This window comes from Mesoplodon bidens (assembly GCF_964165515.1).
Source record: "Mesoplodon bidens genome assembly, chromosome: 19".
Taxonomy (NCBI): Eukaryota; Metazoa; Chordata; class Mammalia; order Artiodactyla; family Ziphiidae; genus Mesoplodon; species Mesoplodon bidens.
Window position 1 is genome coordinate 55,973,427 of NC_138179.1, and position 18,456 is coordinate 55,991,882.

The 18,456-nt window shown below is 57.3% G+C and overlaps 1 protein-coding gene across 2 annotated transcripts; it reads left to right on the plus strand.

The window, feature by feature from the left end:
* The first annotated feature begins 1,873 nt into the window (after positions 1 to 1,873).
* PDK2 (pyruvate dehydrogenase kinase 2) lies at positions 1,874 to 18,331 on the plus strand. 2 transcript variants are annotated; one of them, XM_081219800.1, is made up of 11 exons: positions 1,874 to 1,894; positions 4,123 to 4,264; positions 11,293 to 11,364; positions 11,713 to 11,897; positions 12,358 to 12,447; positions 12,652 to 12,729; positions 15,334 to 15,410; positions 15,501 to 15,599; positions 15,775 to 15,882; positions 16,553 to 16,666; positions 17,235 to 18,331. In XM_081219800.1, the coding sequence occupies exons 2-11, from the start codon at positions 4,197 to 4,199 to the stop codon at positions 17,373 to 17,375; spliced, it is 1,032 nt and encodes a 343-aa protein (XP_081075926.1). In that variant the 5' UTR covers positions 1,874 to 1,894; positions 4,123 to 4,196; the 3' UTR covers positions 17,376 to 18,331. The 2 variants fall into 2 exon arrangements, with proteins under 2 accessions (XP_081075926.1, XP_081075925.1); XM_081219799.1 differs by lacking the exon at positions 1,874 to 1,894 and adding an exon at positions 2,055 to 2,276.
* Positions 18,332 to 18,456: the final 125 nt, after the last annotated feature.

The window sequence follows — 18,456 nt, forward strand, 5'->3', positions numbered from 1 at the left end:
TAATCCAAGCTCAGAGCCCCATTATGCAAGTCCAGCTCTAAGGGGACGATCATGGGAAATCTCTTTTTGTCGCTTACATGTAGCCTCAGGGGTCATGGCCTTTTCCTTGTTACTTTAATTTTGATAATAATAGTAATAGCTGCTATTCATTAATTATTTACTGTGTGCCAGGCATAGGGCTTGGCTTTTTACATATAGTATTTCATACACTCTTCGGGCAACTTGAAGACTGCACTCACCAACATTGTCAATGACCTAATTGCTAGCCTGAGGGATTTTCTGTGGTCCTCCCTGATACCTCTGTGGCCTGTCTTCCCAGTGACCCCAACTTCTTTTTCCTCCTTCTTTTCCGTTCAATGTGCTGGGTGCTGTGCCTGGTGCTGGAGACAGAGTGGTGAATAAGACCAATACAGCCCTGCCCTTGTGGAGCTTAAAGTCTAGTTGGGGAGACAGATGAGTCAGATGATTACGACTTGGTGTGATAAGAGCTAAAATAGTGCTAGATCAGGAGGCCTAAGGAACTTTTGGAGAGAGCCCATAACCCAGCCTGGGGGGTCAGGGGCCTGAAGAATGGGTAGGTGAAAGTGAGAAGAAAGAATGATCCATGGGTAAGAGACAGCATTTGCAACAGTGCGGAGATTGGAGGCTGGTTCAAGACAGTAGATAAGTATGGCTGGGAGTTGAGCAGGGAATGTGGAGAGATGAGGCTGGAGGGTTAAGCCAAATCAGATCGTGTGAGAGCTAGAAAGGCTCCAGTAAGAAGTGGAGAGCCATCAAAAGGCCGTGAGCAAGAGAAGTAACACCTTCAGATTTGCAGTTGAAAATGAGCCCTGAACCTCTTCCCTCATCTATAAAATGGGGATAATAGTAGCACAGTAGAGCTGTCTGGAGAATTAAATGAGATGATGCATGCAAACAGTGCCTGGCACATAGGTTATTATTCATTCAGCTAAGAGAGTCCCTTCCATTGGGAAGCCTTGCACATAGCTCTGCATTGGCTGTAATTGCATTCTGTTATAACTATTATTTACTTATGCAGCTCTCTCTCAAACTGAGAAATGAAATAATCAAGGAAAAAGACCATGTCCCAATCCTGTCTATGTTTCCCGTTCCCAGCATATAAGCCTAGCACCTATTAGGCACTTGGTGAGGGCCAGACAAGGACTGAAGGGTGAAAAACGCCTCAAAGGGGCAAGCGGGAGGGGTGGGGGGAACAGGACTTACCGCGTTCGACCACAAGAGGGCGCGCTATGTTCCCACGAGAGAGCCAGGCTGCTGGGCAACTCTCGGCCTCCAGCACAAATCACCTTAAAGGACCTTTCTCTAAGGAAGCCCAGTGGGGAAAAGGTTGCTTTCTCAGGTCAAATGAGTAGGGAGTCATAAAATAAAAGTGTTTTGAAAAGTTTATTGTAGCCGCCGCTAGGCGTTAGTTAGGGGGTTGGGTGTTTTTTAACTGGAAAAGCAAAATGCCGCCTTTTCCTGAGCGCTTGGATATTTGTGGAAGTGGGTGGGTTGCACATCTATATGAGGGTTAGCGTGGGCTTGCATCCCGAACCCGAAGTTAGCAAACATTCACAGTCTGGGTCACTCATCAGGACTGGAAACCCACCAGACCCCCTGAGGGACAGCAGGTGTGTGGAATTCGGGACAGGTGAATCAGACCCCTTTGGGAGGAAAGGGATGCGTTGAAAGCTACCCGGACAATCTCAGGGAAGGCAAGTGAAGGAGATTCGGGGAGGGAGCGGGGAAAGGAAGGCGTGTAAGAGGAAAGGGAATAACGGGCCTCTGGGGAGGGAGGGGTTAACCCGGGCTGGGCGTGGAGGAGGAGAGCGCGTGGTGACGCCCGGGAGGCGGGCTCTCGGCGCGGCCTCTCGAAAACACCAGGCCGCTCCAGGTAAACAACGGGTTAAGGGGGTGGGCCCAGGGGCAGCCACGTGCCGGGGCGAGAGGCTACTGGCTCTCCGGGAGTTGTTTGTGAGCCGCCATTGGCAACGTCGGGGCGCCGCGACGAGCCGATTGGCCGGGATTCGGAGCCCCGCCAGGGCCAGGGTGGGGAGTAGGCGGCTGCTGCGGCGCTGGGCCCACCTGGGCCGAACGGAGCGCCAGCGCTGCCCGCGCGGGGACCGGAGCTCGAGCCCGAGGCGCGGCCGCCGCCGCCATGCGCTGGCTCCGCGCGCTGCTGAAGAATGCGTCCCTGGCAGGGGCGCCCAAGTACATCGAGCACTTCAGCAAGTTCTCCCCGTCCCCGCTCTCCATGAAGCAGTTTCTGGACTTCGGTACAAGTGGGCGGGAGGCGGCTGGCAGCGAGGGCCCGCGCGGGGTGGGGGTGGAGTGAAGGAGTCCTGGCCCGGAAGGATTAACGAGGAGGGTAAGGGAGGCCGAGTGACAGGGAAGGTTTGCTTGCAGGGGTCCAGACAGGAAAGGGTTAACGGGGAGGCAGGGGCCGGCCGCCGGGCTTGAAAGAGTGAAGGGCACCGTGACTGAAGAGACTGAGCTGTTAGCGGGAGGGTGGGGGGGCACTGAGAAGGAAGGGTCCAAGATGTCTTCCCGGGCTTGGTGAGGGGTCTTGGAGAGGAAGGGGCAGGGAGGCGGTGCTGTCGGAGTAGGAGGGTGTAACCGGGCACTGGAGGGTTACCGGGGGCTGTCCTGGCGACTCTAAAAGTGAAGGTCAGAGAGGAAATGAGGAGGATGCTGGTGGGAGTAACAGGGCAGCACCGGGAGGTGCAGCCATCTGGAAGGAGACCTGCGCAGGGGTGGGCGTGGAGGGGTCGTTTTGGGGGAGGGGGCTCTTTCAGATGAGTCAACAGGAGAGAGGCCCTGGCCGGTACACCTCCGCCCACTGAAGGAGCTGGCTCCCGGCTGTCCTAGAGGGCAAGGACCCTGGCAGATCAAACCTGCTGTGGCCTGGCCGTCTTACCCCAGCTGGGCAGGGAGGGGTCCGGGGCACCATGAGATGGAGTCAGGTAGCTTGTACCCATCCTTGGCTGCCCCCTGGGTTCCTGGGCCAGGGTCGCCTACCATCAGTGTTCTGGGGGTGGCAAGGCTGTGCCAACGCGGGGACTGAAACAGGCACTGTGTGGACCCTGTCTGTTCCCACGGAATTTCCAGGGTGCCAGCTAGAGATGAAGAGGGGTTGCCCAGGTCTCTCAAGCGTTGAGGAGACAGGGCCTGGCTCAGGTTACAGCTGTGTCACTGATGGGACGGGGCGGGGAGGCTGCAGCCAGGACACAGGGCACCTGTCCCGCCGGCCCCGCTCCCTGTTTGAGCTCCCCCATGTAGGAAAGCCTCCTGAGCCCACTCCCAGCCCCCAGCATCTGTCCAGTCCAGACTGGGCCCCAGTTAACAGGACTGTCACAGGAGGGAGGGGCTCCCAGTAGAGTTTGGTCCCCCACTTGGAGTTCAGTGAGGGAAACAGACCTCCAGAAGGATGGTCACATGCACTGGACGACAGTTAAAAGCAGAACCTGGACTTAGAACCCGGGTCTCCTGACTCCAGGCCATGGCGTCATTCAGTCCCCTACTCCCTCTTCATTTTCAAGCCACACCCAGGATCAAAGTATCTGGGCCCCAGTTCTCAGGCCCCGTCTACCTCACAGGTGGGCGGGCATTAACACAGGGCAGCTCTACAATGGGCATAAAGACCAGCTGGGCCAGAGATGATGCCGGGACCCTGCAGCTGCGGTGGTCCGAGCGTAGCTCCCCTCAGCCAGGGGGAGCTCATCCCAAGGTAGGGGTGGATTTCCCAGGCCCTTCTGCCCACCTGGATCAACCCCCGCAAAGTGAGTATCTACTAGGAGGGAAAGAAAGAGAAGAAGTGAGGTAACTTGGGCTGGAGGCAGCTCCCAGTGGGCCCAGGATGGCCCTTTTCCCTGTGGTTGAAGGCAAGCAGGGTTCAGCTGGGGGCAGGGAGAGGACGCAACCTCCCTAAGGGTTAGGCTGGGTGGTGTGGTGGTCAGTGCGGGGGGGGGGGTCAGGAAAGGCTCCTTGTCCCATGCCTCCATCTCTTCTCTTCTGAACCCTCAGGAAATGAAGGATTTAGTGACCTGACCCCGTGCCCCCCAGGATGTCCTCTGGCTCCAGTGCTTTGTAACTCTGTGAGCTCACCCTTCCCTCTCCCACCAGGGTCCAGCAATGCCTGTGAGAAAACCTCATTCACCTTCCTCAGGCAGGAGTTGCCTGTGCGCCTGGCCAACATCATGAAAGAGATCAACCTGCTTCCCGACCGGGTGCTGAGCACACCCTCGGTGCAGCTGGTACAGAGCTGGTGAGACCCCTGAATAGGTCCCCGCACCTCCCACCCCACTGTCAGATGCCCCCTGCTCCCAGGAACCTTGAGGGAGGTGGGGAAAGAGGAGAGGCACAGGGACTCCGAGAGGTAGGGGAGTTCCTACGGTCAAGTGGGAATCTTAGGCCAGAGCAGGGACTCAGATCAAGCTCAGCTTCCATGTCTATGGGACAGCCCTATACTCACCACCCTCCATTCTCTGGAAACACAGGATCCGCCTAGGAAATCATCATTTTCACAGCCAAAAACCCAAATCAGGCTATTGTCAGCATTTGCCACCAGCCCTGGTCCTGAAAATCTAGCCCCTGTTGGATAGTATTTACCTGAGGCAACTTTGTGGGAAGCAGAAACAGGAAGAAGCTAATCTTCAAATTATATAATCCAAACAAGTCAGCGTGTTTTGGATGTTGGAAAACACTCGAATAGACGCAATGATGGCACAGTACCAACTCCAAAGAGCTTTGGATGGGCAAAGACCAAAAGTTTATTGCACAGAGCAGCAGTAGCAGAGAGAAATCCCCGGTAAAGTTTACTCAAAAATTCTGTCCAGGGATAAGTAACTGAATGACATTAGCCAGAGGCCAGTCACATGAAGAAGGAACAAGAATTTGCTGTGTAACTGGGTATGTAAATGCGTAATCGTGGTTGATCTTCAGTGGCATGTGTGCAGAAATCTTCTGCCCTTGCTTCTGGCTGTGGCAGGTGGGGTATGGCTGTGGTTTCCTTTTGGATTCGCGGCATCCACACCTACTTCGAGCCCAGGGCCGTGTGAGGTTAAACAGGCAGCAGCTGCCCTCAGGGAGCCTGTGATCGCACAGGGGAGAGTACAAGAGGGCCAACTAAGAGCTACATAGTGGCAGGAGCAGTAAGCTGCTGAAAAGTTAACTTTATTTAAATGAAAAGCAAAGTATTATTTTAAAGTAACATTGATTTGGGTTCTTTCCCCTTGTTGCAGAAGTATGACGTGTTCACCTTGACATTTGGAGAACACAGAAAAGTAGATAAAAGGGAATGCCAAGCACCACTCCACCCCTTAAGCAAACACTGTTAAGGTTTTGTAAGTGCCCTTTCTTGATGCCCCTCCAGCTTTTTTCTATGCATGAATATGCATATGCATGACTTACTCTAATTAAACGAGGGTAAGGTAAGGAGGGACCAGGCACGTGTTCTGTGCACAGTGAATTTCAGCTGAACCAGAACGTTGTGGGGACGTTGAAGTGGACGCAGAGAGGAGGTGACGTGTCACTGGGCCTGACAGGGCGCCTAACTGAACCCTGACCTAGAAGGGAGGGAAGGGTGTTCCAGGCCAAAGGAACTGCTTGTGCAAAGGTGCAGAGGCTGGAGAGGGCCCGGCCAGGGCATCTGAGCACTCACTGGTGGGTGGAGCGCTGTGAGTGCAAGCGGTGAAGGGGGATGGGGGACAGAGGGCGGAGCCTGATTTGCATGTAGCCCAACAAGGTCACCCCTCGCTGGGCCCTGTCCCTTAGAGGTCCAAGACCTCTGAGCCAACTGGCATTTCCTGCCACCGGGCAGTGTGGAAGGCATGGGGAGGGACGGAAGGTGCCATCTGTTGTCCCCAGCCCTCCTCCAGCTCTGTCCAGCTGAGTGACCCGGCTGCCTCTCCAGCTGGTCCCTGACGCCAGGACAAGGCTTCTCAGGCCCCTCCCTGGACACCATGTTCCTAGAAGAGTCAGGGGATGTGGAGAGGGAGGGCAGGGAGCTGCTGAACTGCCCACGATGCCCCCGAGGCCCAGAGAGTCCCTTCCTGAAACTCAGTTACACGTGTGGGGGGCTTGGCCTGACGTTATTCTTCCCTCGAAGCTGGGAAGTCATGTCCAGCAACAGCAGGAGGGAGTGAAGTCAGACGAAAGGGAACACTTCCCAGTGCATGACCCACTTAGAGGGGGGCAGGCCAAGGTATTGCTCCAGTGTGCTGACACACTGAAGAGACCGCCTGCTGAGATTGTTTCCAGAGGATGGGCATCAGCTGCAGCAAGAGAGACTGAGGTCTGAGGGAAGGAAGGCCTCTCTGAGGCGGCTGCCTGTGGGAGAGGGCAGACCTCCCTATCCAGGGGAACCCCCTTGCCGGCTTGGATGATGGAGGCGGCGGAGGTGGGGAGAGTTTGCAGGAGAGGAGGGGGACGACCTATCAGAGAGCCTGGCAAGAGGCCCACTAGCCTCAGAGTCTGTTGAGTGAGGAACAAAACCTCCCCTTTGCAAATGGCCAAGGCCTGAGCACCTGCCCTCGGTAGGAGCAGAGGTACTAGTTCACCTGTGGCAGCAGCTAGTGGCGTTTCTATTCAGCGGGGAAGGTTCCAGGCAGGAGTCACTGTGGGCAAGTGGAGAAGTCCTGGCTCTAAACAAACCTGACGTATTATTTCAACCGGACAGACTCGGTGTCGTGGGAACTGGTTTTGGAAGTGACTGGAAGGTAGAGGAAAGCCCTGGGTGTGGCGCCGGCATGCCTGCCTCTGAGGCTTGGCTTTGCTGCTTGCTAGACACTTAATGTTTGGCCAACCACATGGCCCCTCTGAGCCTCGGCTTCCTCATCTGTAAAATGGGGATCCGTTCTGTTTCTAAGGGTCAGATGCCACTGCTGGATGTGAAGGTACACGGAACTCTCTAAGCGTGAGTGACGTCTGCAAGCTTCTGGCGAGAGCACCTCCAGGACAAAGGTGACGTGCTGTGGCGGAGGTCCTCTTCACAGTGTAGTAATGATGGTGATGACGATGACAGAAGCAGACATGCCTGGGGGCCTGCTGGCCGTCAGGAGCTGTTCTAAGCGTGTCCACGTATTAACCCACTTAACTTCACGACAACCTGGTGAAGTCGGCCTTGTTGTTATCCCCATTTTGTAGATGAGGAAACTGAGGTTCAGAGAGTAAGAAACTTGTCTGGGCTCATTCAGGTAATAGTTGGTAGAGCCAGGATTCCAGCCCAGGCTGTGTGATCTGGAGGCTGCGTTCTCGAAGGGAAGGGAGAGAACTGCATTCTGGGACAGTGACCAGGAGTCAGAGATTTCTAAGCTCACAGAGCAAGTCAGTGGGAGAGTAGATTTCCTTTACAGAGATTGTTTGATGGCTAGTACTGTGGGGGCACAGAGGGGCAACCTTGCCTCCTCTCAGGAGAGAAAGACAGCCTGAGGAAGGGCGTGCAGTCGGTGGGGATGTACTTCGAGAAAATGGACGGTTGAGTGATCATTGCAGAGTAGAATCATGACAGCGAGTCACTCCTGTCACCAGTAGGGCCTTTGCAGGGGTGCAGGGAAGTGGATGGCAGGGGGTATCACCAGCACCTTCTTATGAACTTCCGCTGCATCAGCAAAAGGTGTGCAGACCCCAAACCCAGGCCTTGTCCTCGAAAAGAATGACCGCCTCACAGGTTCCGGGCGCCCAGGGCCAAACCCTGCCATTGAATCCCTCAGCCACCACTTAACGTAATCAGAGCAGAGACCGGCCACCAGCATCATCTCCTCTAATCCGCGCCTGCTGCTACGAAGCCCGCTTCACACACGGGAACCTGAGTGGCACCGCCAGCAATGGGACCCAGGTCGGCCTGGCTCAGCGCCGTGCCCACTGCCCCTCCACAGGCAGCTTCCAGAGAGATGGAGGACACGTCTGCCCCCTCTCCCCTCCTCACAGGGCCTTTGCCTGTTCACACCCCTGGTCCCCAGCGGCTGTGGACACTAGTGCGTGGTGCGCGCACACCCGCAGGCGCCCAGACCCACACCCGCTTCCCACTCCCCTGCCCCGACGCAAGGCTGCACGCGCCTCCTCCCCAGCTGCCAGGCACCCATTCCAACACCCACGCGCACACAGGCGCACACACGCACGCACACACACGCACACGCACACGCTGTCTCACTCCCCGTTTTCCAGTCCTCCCAGCTCCTAAATCCAGGGCTCTGGAATGGCTAGAAAGCCCCAGAAGGCAGGGTTTGGGGCTTCCACATTACCTCGGTGGAGGGGAGGGGAAGGAAGCTCCAGATCTCACCCAGGAAGTCCTGGGCGGCCTTGCTTACTGTTGAGGTTGGCAGGCCAGGCCTTCCCTAGGGCGTCCCATTGGCCCCGCTGCCGGCTGTGCCAAGCCCAGGTTGCGCCCTAGGTTGCGCATCTGTCATTGCACCACTGGTCCAGACCGCCTGTGTCTAAGCCCAGCTCTTTCTCTGGCCCTCGGGGGTGGGCAGCCCAGGAGCCAGCGTCACTCCTTCCCCAGCGTCTTTCCCTTTGTAGGACCAAGATCTGGCCCAAGGGTGAGTCTGGTCTGCCAGGCCCTTGGGGGGCTTCAGGCCGGGGTCCAGGTTCCCCTGGGAGAATCTTTGTCATCCTCTCCTCTTCTTCCTCTCCCCTGAAGGAGTGGCCCTGCGAGGGAGGCAGGCGGGGATTGTAAACCCTGCTTCACGGTCAGGAGACGGAGGCCGGAGGCTGTAGCTCTCCCCAGAGCCCTGCCGGCCGGCGCTGCTCACTGCCAGTCAGTCCATCCTGGTGCCCTTTGTTCTACTTCGCTGGCCACGTGACAGCGCCCTCTATGGTTCATTAGGCAGCCACAGAGGGGCGGGGCCCGCAGCCAGAGCTCTCATCCTACCCTTGCCCCCGCTCCTGGCCAAGCTGGTCAGGGGCCCCTGGCTCTCTCTGCTTGCCCCCAGGGTCTTGGGAAGGGGTTCCAGGGCCCCCCCACCATTGCATATTTGCCGGTTCTCCTCCCAAATCCCCACTCCCTCTAAGAATCACATGAGCATGAAGCTTTCTTCTGGGAACGGTCAAGGAATGAGGGATTTGGAGTAACACGGGCCTGTGAGAGAGGATCCCAGCTCTGCATGTTAACTTCCTCATCTGTAAAATGGGTCTAGCGGTAGCGCACACACACACCCCCCCCCAGCACAGGGTCATTGTGGAGGTGAAAGTAGGGGAACACAGAGCAGAGCCCTGGCACAAGGCCGGTGCCAGTAAATGCTGGGCCACCTTCACCATCGGCATCACTGTTAGGACCAGTGTAGACAGTGAGCACTTGGCCATGTGGTGTAGACTTGGCGTCAGACAGACCTGGGTTGGAATCCCAGTGCGAATGCTTACCGTGTGGCCTGGGGCATATTACCTGCCCTCTCTGAGCTGGTTTCCTTGTCTGCAAAAGAGGGGAAATACCACATGCTCATGAAGGCTGCTGGGAGATGAGAGACCCTGTGTAGACTGTGAGCTCTAAGGGTCACTGGGTAAGTGTCGTCTGTTCTTACTCTCCAGGGAGCCCGAGGTGAGGCCGAAGGAGGGCCGCTCTGCCTGTCTGCCGGGGCTGCGGGGGTGCCGAGGGGGAGCCGATCTCCTCTGCTCTGTCCGCTCCCCCTACCAGTGACTACGCCACCTCTTGCCAGGCCTCATGCCGGGCCCTGGGTGGGGAGGGCAGGCAGGCGCAGCAGGGCGAGCACGGCCCCATTCCTGCCATCGGTGGCCGTCCAGAGAGCATGACAGATTCAAACGTGGTGTGATTCAGAGAGTCTTTGCCCAGTACAACCAGGAGGAGCGTGTCATGTGCCACCCGGGCACTCCGAGGGTGCACTCAGCTGCTGACAGTGTCTGAACCACTGTTCGGAACAAGAGCAAACATTTAGAGAGCGCTCGCTGTGTGCCAGGCGCTGTGTTAATCATCACGTTTAATTCTCACCAAAAAGCAGTGAACAGCAGTAGGTACAAAACCGTCCCTTTCCTGAGGAGGAAACTCGGGCCCAGAGAGGTTCCGTGACTTACCCAGAGCCACGCAGCTCAAAGTGGAAAAAGCCAGCCTGGAACTCGGCAGAGCCAGCTTCAGAGCTAGCTAGCTCTTTTGCCCTCTTCTCTACTGGGTTAAGCAACAGGAGGGACGAGTAGCAGCTAGTGGGTGGAGGGGGCGGGGCATTCCAGGCAGAGGGAACCGCGGGCCCCGCGGGCCGAGCATTTTCAGCAGCCAGCACTGTATGGTGGCAGGAGCGCTGGAGGCCCGTCTTCACTATGCGGCCTCCCAGCTGTGGGACTGCTTCAGGCCTCAGTTGAGGAGACTGCGAAATGGGGCTAATTACTGCCGGTCTTACCTGTCAGGGTCAAAGCCCTGTGTTCCTAGGAATGCTTCCGACTGTGGTGGGGGCCTCTTCTAGAGAGACTCTTAGGCACCCACCGTCAGAGCTCTCGGTGGCCCCTCCTTCCTGCCGGCTGGAAGTGTTTCTGCTGGAGAGAGGCTCAGCTCTCTGCCTTCCCCAGGAGAATGGGCTGTTGCGGGCTGAGGTGTTAGCAGGGAAGCAGTGGCGTCCCGCCTCGCAGGAGGGGCGGGGGGACAGTGGCTCCAGGTTGGCACCATCTGGGCAGCCCGGGTCCCTTCAGGCTCTCCGTGGGCTCCAGCCCTACCTGGTGTCAGAGCTGGGCATGCCCACCCCACCCCGAGTGCTTCCCACCCACCATTTAAAATCCAGTTCCCTAGGAGACTGCACAGCTCCTGGTGCCGGGACTCGGGAGTATGAGGCTGTCCTCCTCCTCCCTGAAGCCCTGCCCTGTGAGAGCTCTGGGCTGGCCACTCTGCCACCTGCACCCGTGGGATGCAGCAACAACCCTGCGGGACAAACACTAAGATCTGCTTCCATGACGGGCCCTGGGGAGCTAAGTGCCTTGCCCCAGGCTGCTCTCACTGCTGGTCTCGGGCAAGGCCCCCCCCCCACCCCCGGTCTCGGCCTCAGTCTGCTAATCCGGGAGACTTGGGGGTGGGGTGGTCACCAACCCCCTTTGAGGGCTGCTATTCTGGGATATCAAGCAAAGGCGCTCTAGGAACCAACAAGTTAGAGACTTTCTTGCATAACTCGTGGTGTCGTTGGGGAGCCTCACACGCGGAGGGAGCGGAGTGAGAGAACTTCGGACGCAGCTTCTGAACCCACGCGGCCCAGCTCTGGGCGGCGCCCACTGGAGGCGCGGGACGGAAGTAGGGTCAGCAGAGTCAGGTGTGCCGGGGCCCGGCCTGGGGCTGAGGCGTCCCCTGCCCCCTCCCACACACAGGTATGTCCAGAGTCTCCTGGACATCATGGAGTTCCTGGACAAGGACCCTGAGGACCATCGGACCCTGAGCCAGTGAGTGAGGCCCTGGCTGGGGGCGGGAGGGCAGGTGTGGGCCACAGCCCCGGGGGCAGAAGTGCCAGCAGGATGAAGGAACTGCCCCCACCCCCAGGGGTGTCCAGTCTGCGGGGGCAGACAGCCCCCGACCCTTGGTGTGCCCTGAGTCTGATGGGGGGGCCCAGGCCCCGCCCCTGTGGAGCTCCCAGGCTGTCAGGCAGGCGGTGGGAGATGTGGGGTGGGCTTCCGGAGGAGTGGACTGGGGAGAGTCGAGTGGGTGAAGGCACTGTGGAGAGAAGCGGGGAGAGTCTGAGGGCTGTCCCAGGGCTGGGGCGGGGTGAGGGCCAACATCTACCCCCATCGCAGGTTCACCGACACCCTGGTCACCATCCGGAACCGCCACAATGACGTGGTGCCCACCATGGCGCAGGGCGTGCTGGAGTACAAGGACGCCTACGGCGACGACCCCGTCTCCAACCAGAACATCCAGTACTTCCTGGACCGCTTCTACCTCAGCCGCATCTCCATCCGCATGCTCATCAACCAGCACAGTGAGCGAGCGCAGGGCCATTCACTGTTCAGATGTGTACAGGATGCAAAACTGTGTCGCCTCTTTACGTGGTATTCATAAAAGTCTCGTTATGTTAGGACACAGGTTGTTGTCTAGTGTTTCTGACTCCAGGAGTATTAACTATGATTGTTGAGAAATTGTAGCCAGTCATTAATTACACAAGAAGGTAAAAATTATTTTTAAAGGTATAGCAAAAGAGAAGAATAAATATAATGTAGACTGTATGGGGATGAAACTTCTGAGAAGAATGCTTCAGGCCTACAGAGGTCCAAGACTGGCCTGAGCCAGGGTTGGAGGGGCCAGGGGTCAGGGGAGAGAGGGTAGGAGGGTGGGGAGGGGGTGCGGCATCCGGGTCAGAAGTGTCCGAAGTAGAGGTGGAGCACTGGAGAACCGGGGGGAGAGGGAGCCCCGCTAACCGCGCCCTCCCTTCCCGCCCGCAGCCCTGATCTTTGAGGGCAGCACCAACCCGGCGCACCCCAAACACATCGGCAGCATCGACCCCAACTGCAGCGTCTCCGAGGTGGTGAAAGGTGAGCTGTCCCCACCATGCCTGGCCCACAGAGGATCCCCAGTGACCCCCGCAATCCGACCTGGCCAGACGGTGACCCATTCCCCAGTGGGTGGGGGCCACGTCCCCATGGGTTCAGTGTTGGTGAAGCCCAGTGTTGGTGCCAAGAGGACTGCCTGCTGGGGGGAGGTCACCTCATTCCCTGATGACCCCTCTCTTCTCTCAGATGCCTACGACATGGCCAAGCTCCTGTGTGACAAGTATTACATGGCCTCACCTGACCTGGAGATCCAGGAGATCAATGGTGAGGGAGTGAGGCTGTGTGTCTGCCTGTCTGTCTGTCTAAGGGCTGGGCACATCGGAGAGGAAAGTGAGGTGGGACTCAGGAAGGGAGCTGTTACCTGGATGAGGGAGAAGCAGGGCTATTATTGTATTATTATTATTAATCTGTCTGGTAAATATTTATTAAGCAGTAAACACAGCAGGCAAGGTCCCCGTTCCCACGGAGCTTACACTCTCGGTACTGGGGAGGTTGGGGAATGGGACCTTTAACCAATGAACAAATAACAAACAAGATAACTTCAGGTCATGATAAGTGACAGGAAGGAAACACAGTGGGGTAGCGTGACAGTGATGGATAGGAGCGTGTATTAGATGGGATATGAGTTTGGCTGTCTTCCCCAAATCCAAAAACTGGTTTAATTTGAGAGAGAGATTTCCCTCTCCCCAGCCCCTGGGGTATAATGGTTAAAGCTGGCTACCCGGGCTTCCCTGCTGGCGCAGTGGTTGAGAGTCCGCCTGCCGATGCAGGGGACACGGGTTCGTGCCCCGGTCCGGGAAGATCCCACATGCCGCGGAGCGGCTGGGCCGCTGAGCCTGCGCGTCCGGAGCCTGTGCTCCGCAACGGGAGAGGCCACAACAGTGAGAGGCCCGCGTACCGCAAGAAGAAATAAATAAATAAATAAATAAAAATTAAAGCTGGCTACCCACCCTCATGTCTCAGTTCCAGCCTGGAGAAAGGGAAAGAGGATGTGGAAGGCAGGGCCCAAGAGCTGAACATAGCACTTTCCTAAGTCTCCCAGCTGCAAGGGAGGCTGGGAATTTAGTCTCTAGCTGGGTAGTCACGTGCTGGTCAAAACTTTGGGGGAGGGAGGCATCTATTACTAAAGGAAGAAAGGGAATAACGGATACAAGAGGATGGCTACAAGGGTCCTGCTTTGGATGGGGTAGTCAAGGACCCGAAGGACCAGTGTGGTGGGGTTAGGAGATTAAAGGGGTGATGGGTGGGATCTCTCCCACCCATGGCATGCAGGGCCAGTGGACCACAGACAGGAGCTGGGATTTTGAGAGCAGCAGAAAGCCACTGGAGGTTTGAAGCAGGGTGATGACAGGATCTGAGTCACATTCTAAAGATATCTAGAGGGGACTTCCCTGGCGGCGCAATGGTTAAGACTCCGTGCTCCCAATGCAGGGGGCCCAGGTTCGATCCCTGGTCAGGGAACTAGATCCCACATGCATGCCACAAGTAAGAGTTCACATGCCACAACTGAGGAGCCAGTGAGCCGCAACTAAGGAGCCCAGCTGCCAAAACTAAGACCCAGTGCCACCAAATAAATATTAAAGAAAAAAAAAGATAATTTAGAGGTTGGAGGAGGCAGGAGAGGACACAGGAAGACCAGTTAGGAGGTCATTGCAGATTCAGGCAAGGGGAAGGGAAGGCAGCAGAGAGGAAAAGGCGGCGGTGAACTGGATAAATACCTCGGAGGTGGAGGGGTGAGGAGGATCAGGGCCTCTACCCTCCCCTGCACCCACCTGCTCCTCAGCCACCCTGGCCTGTGGGCCAGAAACCTGAGGTGTTCATGCCTCTGTGCCCACATCCTAGAGTTGCCTTAAGACCCGGTTCAAGTCCACCTCCTCTGAAAAGCCTTCCCGGACCTCCCAGGAAGCGTTAGGCACCGCCTGCCCCCGGTGTACCTCTGAATTGCACTGTTTGAATTACTTGGCAGAAACCAAAGGGCAGAGACAGGCTGCTTTAGTTCAGGGTCCCTGGGGTCGAGCCCAGGGCCTAGCACGCAGCTCTGGGCACAGCACCTGATGTGAACGTCGGTGGTGCGTTTCTCTGTCTAGACGTGAGTCTCTGGGACGGTAGGATTGACCTTCATTCAACTGGATGTCTCCACTGCCCAGCACAGGGCCTGGGTTTCCTCCCTTCATGGATCCCCTGCACATTTATCGAGCTTCCGCTACATACAAAGCTCTGTGCCAGGCACCAGGAAGAGACACTCAGTCTCTAGAACCAAGAAAACGCTCCAGGATAGAGTGATTCTTGGGAAGTGGGATGCTTGTGTCCAAATCACCTGGGCAGCCCCCTCCCCTCTCCTCTGGGTGAAAAAGCGCTACAGGGGATTCTGTTATCAGGGTGAATGCCAGTAGGGCTACGTTGAGGATGGACATATTATCTGGGTGGGTGCATGATGGATAGATGGGTAGACAAACAGTGGATGAATGGAAGGATGGATCTGTACTTTGCATGAATGGAGAGATGGGAAAGATAGGTGCTGGAACCGATGCATAGACTGAGGGACAGTTGGATGGTTGGATGGACACTGAATGGGTAGATAGAGGGACGAACAGATATTGAATGGATATGACTGATGAATGGAGGGATAACGGATGGCTGGCTGGACGGACAGACAGACACTGTGTAATGGATGGATATTACACAGGGAGACAGATGGATGAACGGACACTGGATGAATGGCTAGATGGATGAACGCATGAGCAGACGGATGGACGACGGACGGACAGTGGTTGGTGGTTGAGTGCTGGGTGCTCGATGCCGGTGAATGAGTGCTGAATGGTGACCTCCGGACAATTTCCTGATCTTTGGTTTGGACTTCCCTGGCAGCATCCAACTCCAAACAGCCAATTCACATGGTCTATGTCCCCTCCCACCTCTACCACATGCTTTTTGAACTCTTCAAGGTGAGGAGGCTGGGGGGCGGTCCTTTGTGGGGGGTGGGAGTGGTGAGGTCTGGGTTGCCCTCACTGAGTCTCACCCCTTTGCCACCACAGAATGCCATGCGAGCGACTGTGGAAAGCCACGAATGCAGCCTCACGCTCCCACCTCTCAAGGTCATGGTGGCCTTGGGCGAGGAAGACCTTTCCATCAAAGTACGTGACCCTTGACTTTGGGGGCCAGAGAGCAGTGGTGTGGAGACTTCCCTCCTGCCAGGACATGGGCTCAGGGGAGCCCCTGGGCGGGGGGGGAGGAAGATCTGAGAAGGTCAGGGGTGGGGTGTGGAGAAAACTGAGGTCTGGAGACCCTGACGTGTCCCACGTCCCCCAGATGAGTGACCGAGGTGGGGGTGTTCCCTTGAGGAAGATTGAGCGGCTCTTCAGCTACATGTACTCCACGGCCCCCACGCCTCAGCCTGGCACCGGAGGAACCCCACTGGTGAGACGGCTTCACTCTGGCTCCCCGCACTGGCCTCCTGAAGAAGGCCTGTCGGTCTTCTGGTCTCTTCTTATCAAATTGTCACTGTTGCCCATCTCCCGCTTCCCTACCTCCCACGGTCCCTCCGTCCTTGTGTGGCCGTGTGTGAGTCTGAGTCTGGGCCTCCCTGCTCCTCCTGTCTCTCCCAGCCTGTACCTACCTACCTATCTGTGGGTGTCTGTCTGTCACTGTTCCTCAACTCTCCCTTCCCCTCTCTCTCTCCACAAGTAACTACCTCTCTCTTGGAGTTGTTCAGCTTACCAACACCTCCCTGTCCATTCCCAGCAGAGTAGGCAGAGCTGGGTGTGGGAAATTGAGACAGAGGTGCCCCGTGACCTGCCCAGACCCCTGGCTACCAGTCCCGAGACCCTCTCCCTGCCCTGCTTGCTGCTCCCCACCCGCCCCATGCTCCGCAGCCTTCCTCCCTCTGCCAGACCGATGTCCTTTATCCCACGGTCCCCATCTTGCCTCAGAGCTGTCCCTTTCTCATGTCCCCTCCCCACCCCAGTTCTGGGAGTCCCCGTGCACGACCCCAGCTTGGCCCTCCTCACTCAGCACATCGGGTCCCTGCAGTTCCAGGAAGCCCAGGGCCAGTGTCTCATCACGCTCATCCCTTCTCACCCCCTTGCAGGCTGGCTTCGGGTATGGGCTCCCTATTTCCCGCCTGTATGCCAAGTACTTCCAGGGGGACCTGCAGCTCTTCTCCATGGAGGGCTTTGGGACGGACGCTGTCATCTATCTCAAGGTGAGGGCCCCTGCCTGCAGAGTCTGGCTGGGGGAGTTTGCTGATAGGTCGGGCCTGTTATTAGGTTTCTTTTCCATCCCTCCAATCTTTTCCTGATTCCAGACTGAGAATCAGAGCAAAGCTATAGTTCCCAGCCACCAGGCACTCCCAAGTTGGCAGGCAATTTCACGGAGTCCGTGGTTTGCATGAGTAAGACCCTGTTCTGGGAACCCTTGACTTGCTAGACTCAGAAGGAAGGGGAGGGACCACAGAGAACTCCTGATTCAGCTCAGGGGAGACTGAGGCCCGGAGCTGGTGACCTTGTTCAGGGTCACAGAGCCTAGCGTCCTTCCTATCCCTCCCTGACCTTTAAGTGAACAGCCTTGAATGGGCAGGAGCAAGCCACAGAAGGGACAGGCCCTCTCATGGGTCTTTCTGGGTTACTCATCTCAGCCAGCGTCTGGCACTTGGCTGGGCTAACGTGTGGGCCACCGTCAGTGGCCACCAGGGCGTGCCGGGGCAAGGCTGGTCTGCCGAGGAGTGGGCAAGGCGCAGGGAAGCGGGAGAGGCTGACCCTGATGCCCTGCAGGCCCTGTCCACGGACTCGGTGGAACGCCTGCCCGTCTACAACAAGTCAGCCTGGCGCCACTACCAGACCATCCAGGAGGCCGGTGATTGGTGTGTGCCCAGCACGGAGCCTAAAAACACGTCCACGTACCGTGTCAGCTAGAGGCCGCCCCACTCGTCTGCACCCAAGAGGATGGACTGTTTGTTGTCCCTGGATCCGGCCACCATGGTGACCCTCCCTGTCCCCGCCCCAGGTTGGAGGAGGCTCTCCCTGATGACCAGCTTCTTGTTTCTGTGGAAATCACTGCGGTGACCGGTCTCTGGTGGCCCCTAAGTGCCAGTCTCTGTCCCTATGGAGACTCCTATGTGATCTCCCTGGGTCCAGTCTCTGTGGGCAATGCCTGAGAATTGGGGGATGTCTCCACCCTGATAGTGTGTCCCAGAGATACGTTTCCATGGCATTCTTCCTCCCTGAGCCCAGAGCTGCCACTTCTCTGCCGGGGGTCCTAGGTCCCCCTCACTGCCTTCCACAGCCCTGGCCTTCCAAGTGGACACCCCTGCTTGCCTTACTCCCTTGGCCCGTGCCAGTACCCTGGCCCTGGTCTGGTGTCAGTGTTAGGAAGGGGCCAGGTACCCGCCACATCGGGCATAGTGGGAGGGGATCCCTGGCTGGGGACCTGGTCCTACAGTCTCTTCCTCCACTCTGAGTTTAAGGTCAAAGTCAGGAGGGAGGGGTTTCTCACCTGGGGCTCACCCCTAAAGCCGAGGAACCTGGGAGGGCCCAGAGCTTGGCCATCCAACCAGCTGCTTGAAGGCCGCAGGTGGCCCCAGCGATGTTTCTGCCACCTCCCGAGCCCTCCCCCTGCATGTGCTCACGTGCACACACCTGCCTGCCACACGCGGTCCCCCCCTGAGCTCCAGACCCCAATGCCCACTGTGCCCACATGTGCTTGGGGTGGCTTTCTCCCTAGAATGTTGTGTGTACATAGCTAGTGTTATAGCCCTGAATGCACCCACCCTTTCCCTTAGCACACAGGGGGTTAAAGTTGTGTGCTCCTCCCAGTGGCTGTGATGGTGACAGTGACATCCACAGTAAAGAGGAGATCGAATGAGACCGCAGCCCCGCTGCTTTCCTGGGGGAGGGAGATCCTCACGTATAAACGCATACAGGCTGCAGCCCCCGTGACCAACACATGACGCGCTCGGGACACCTGATCCCAGCTCAGGACATGGTTCAGCGCGTG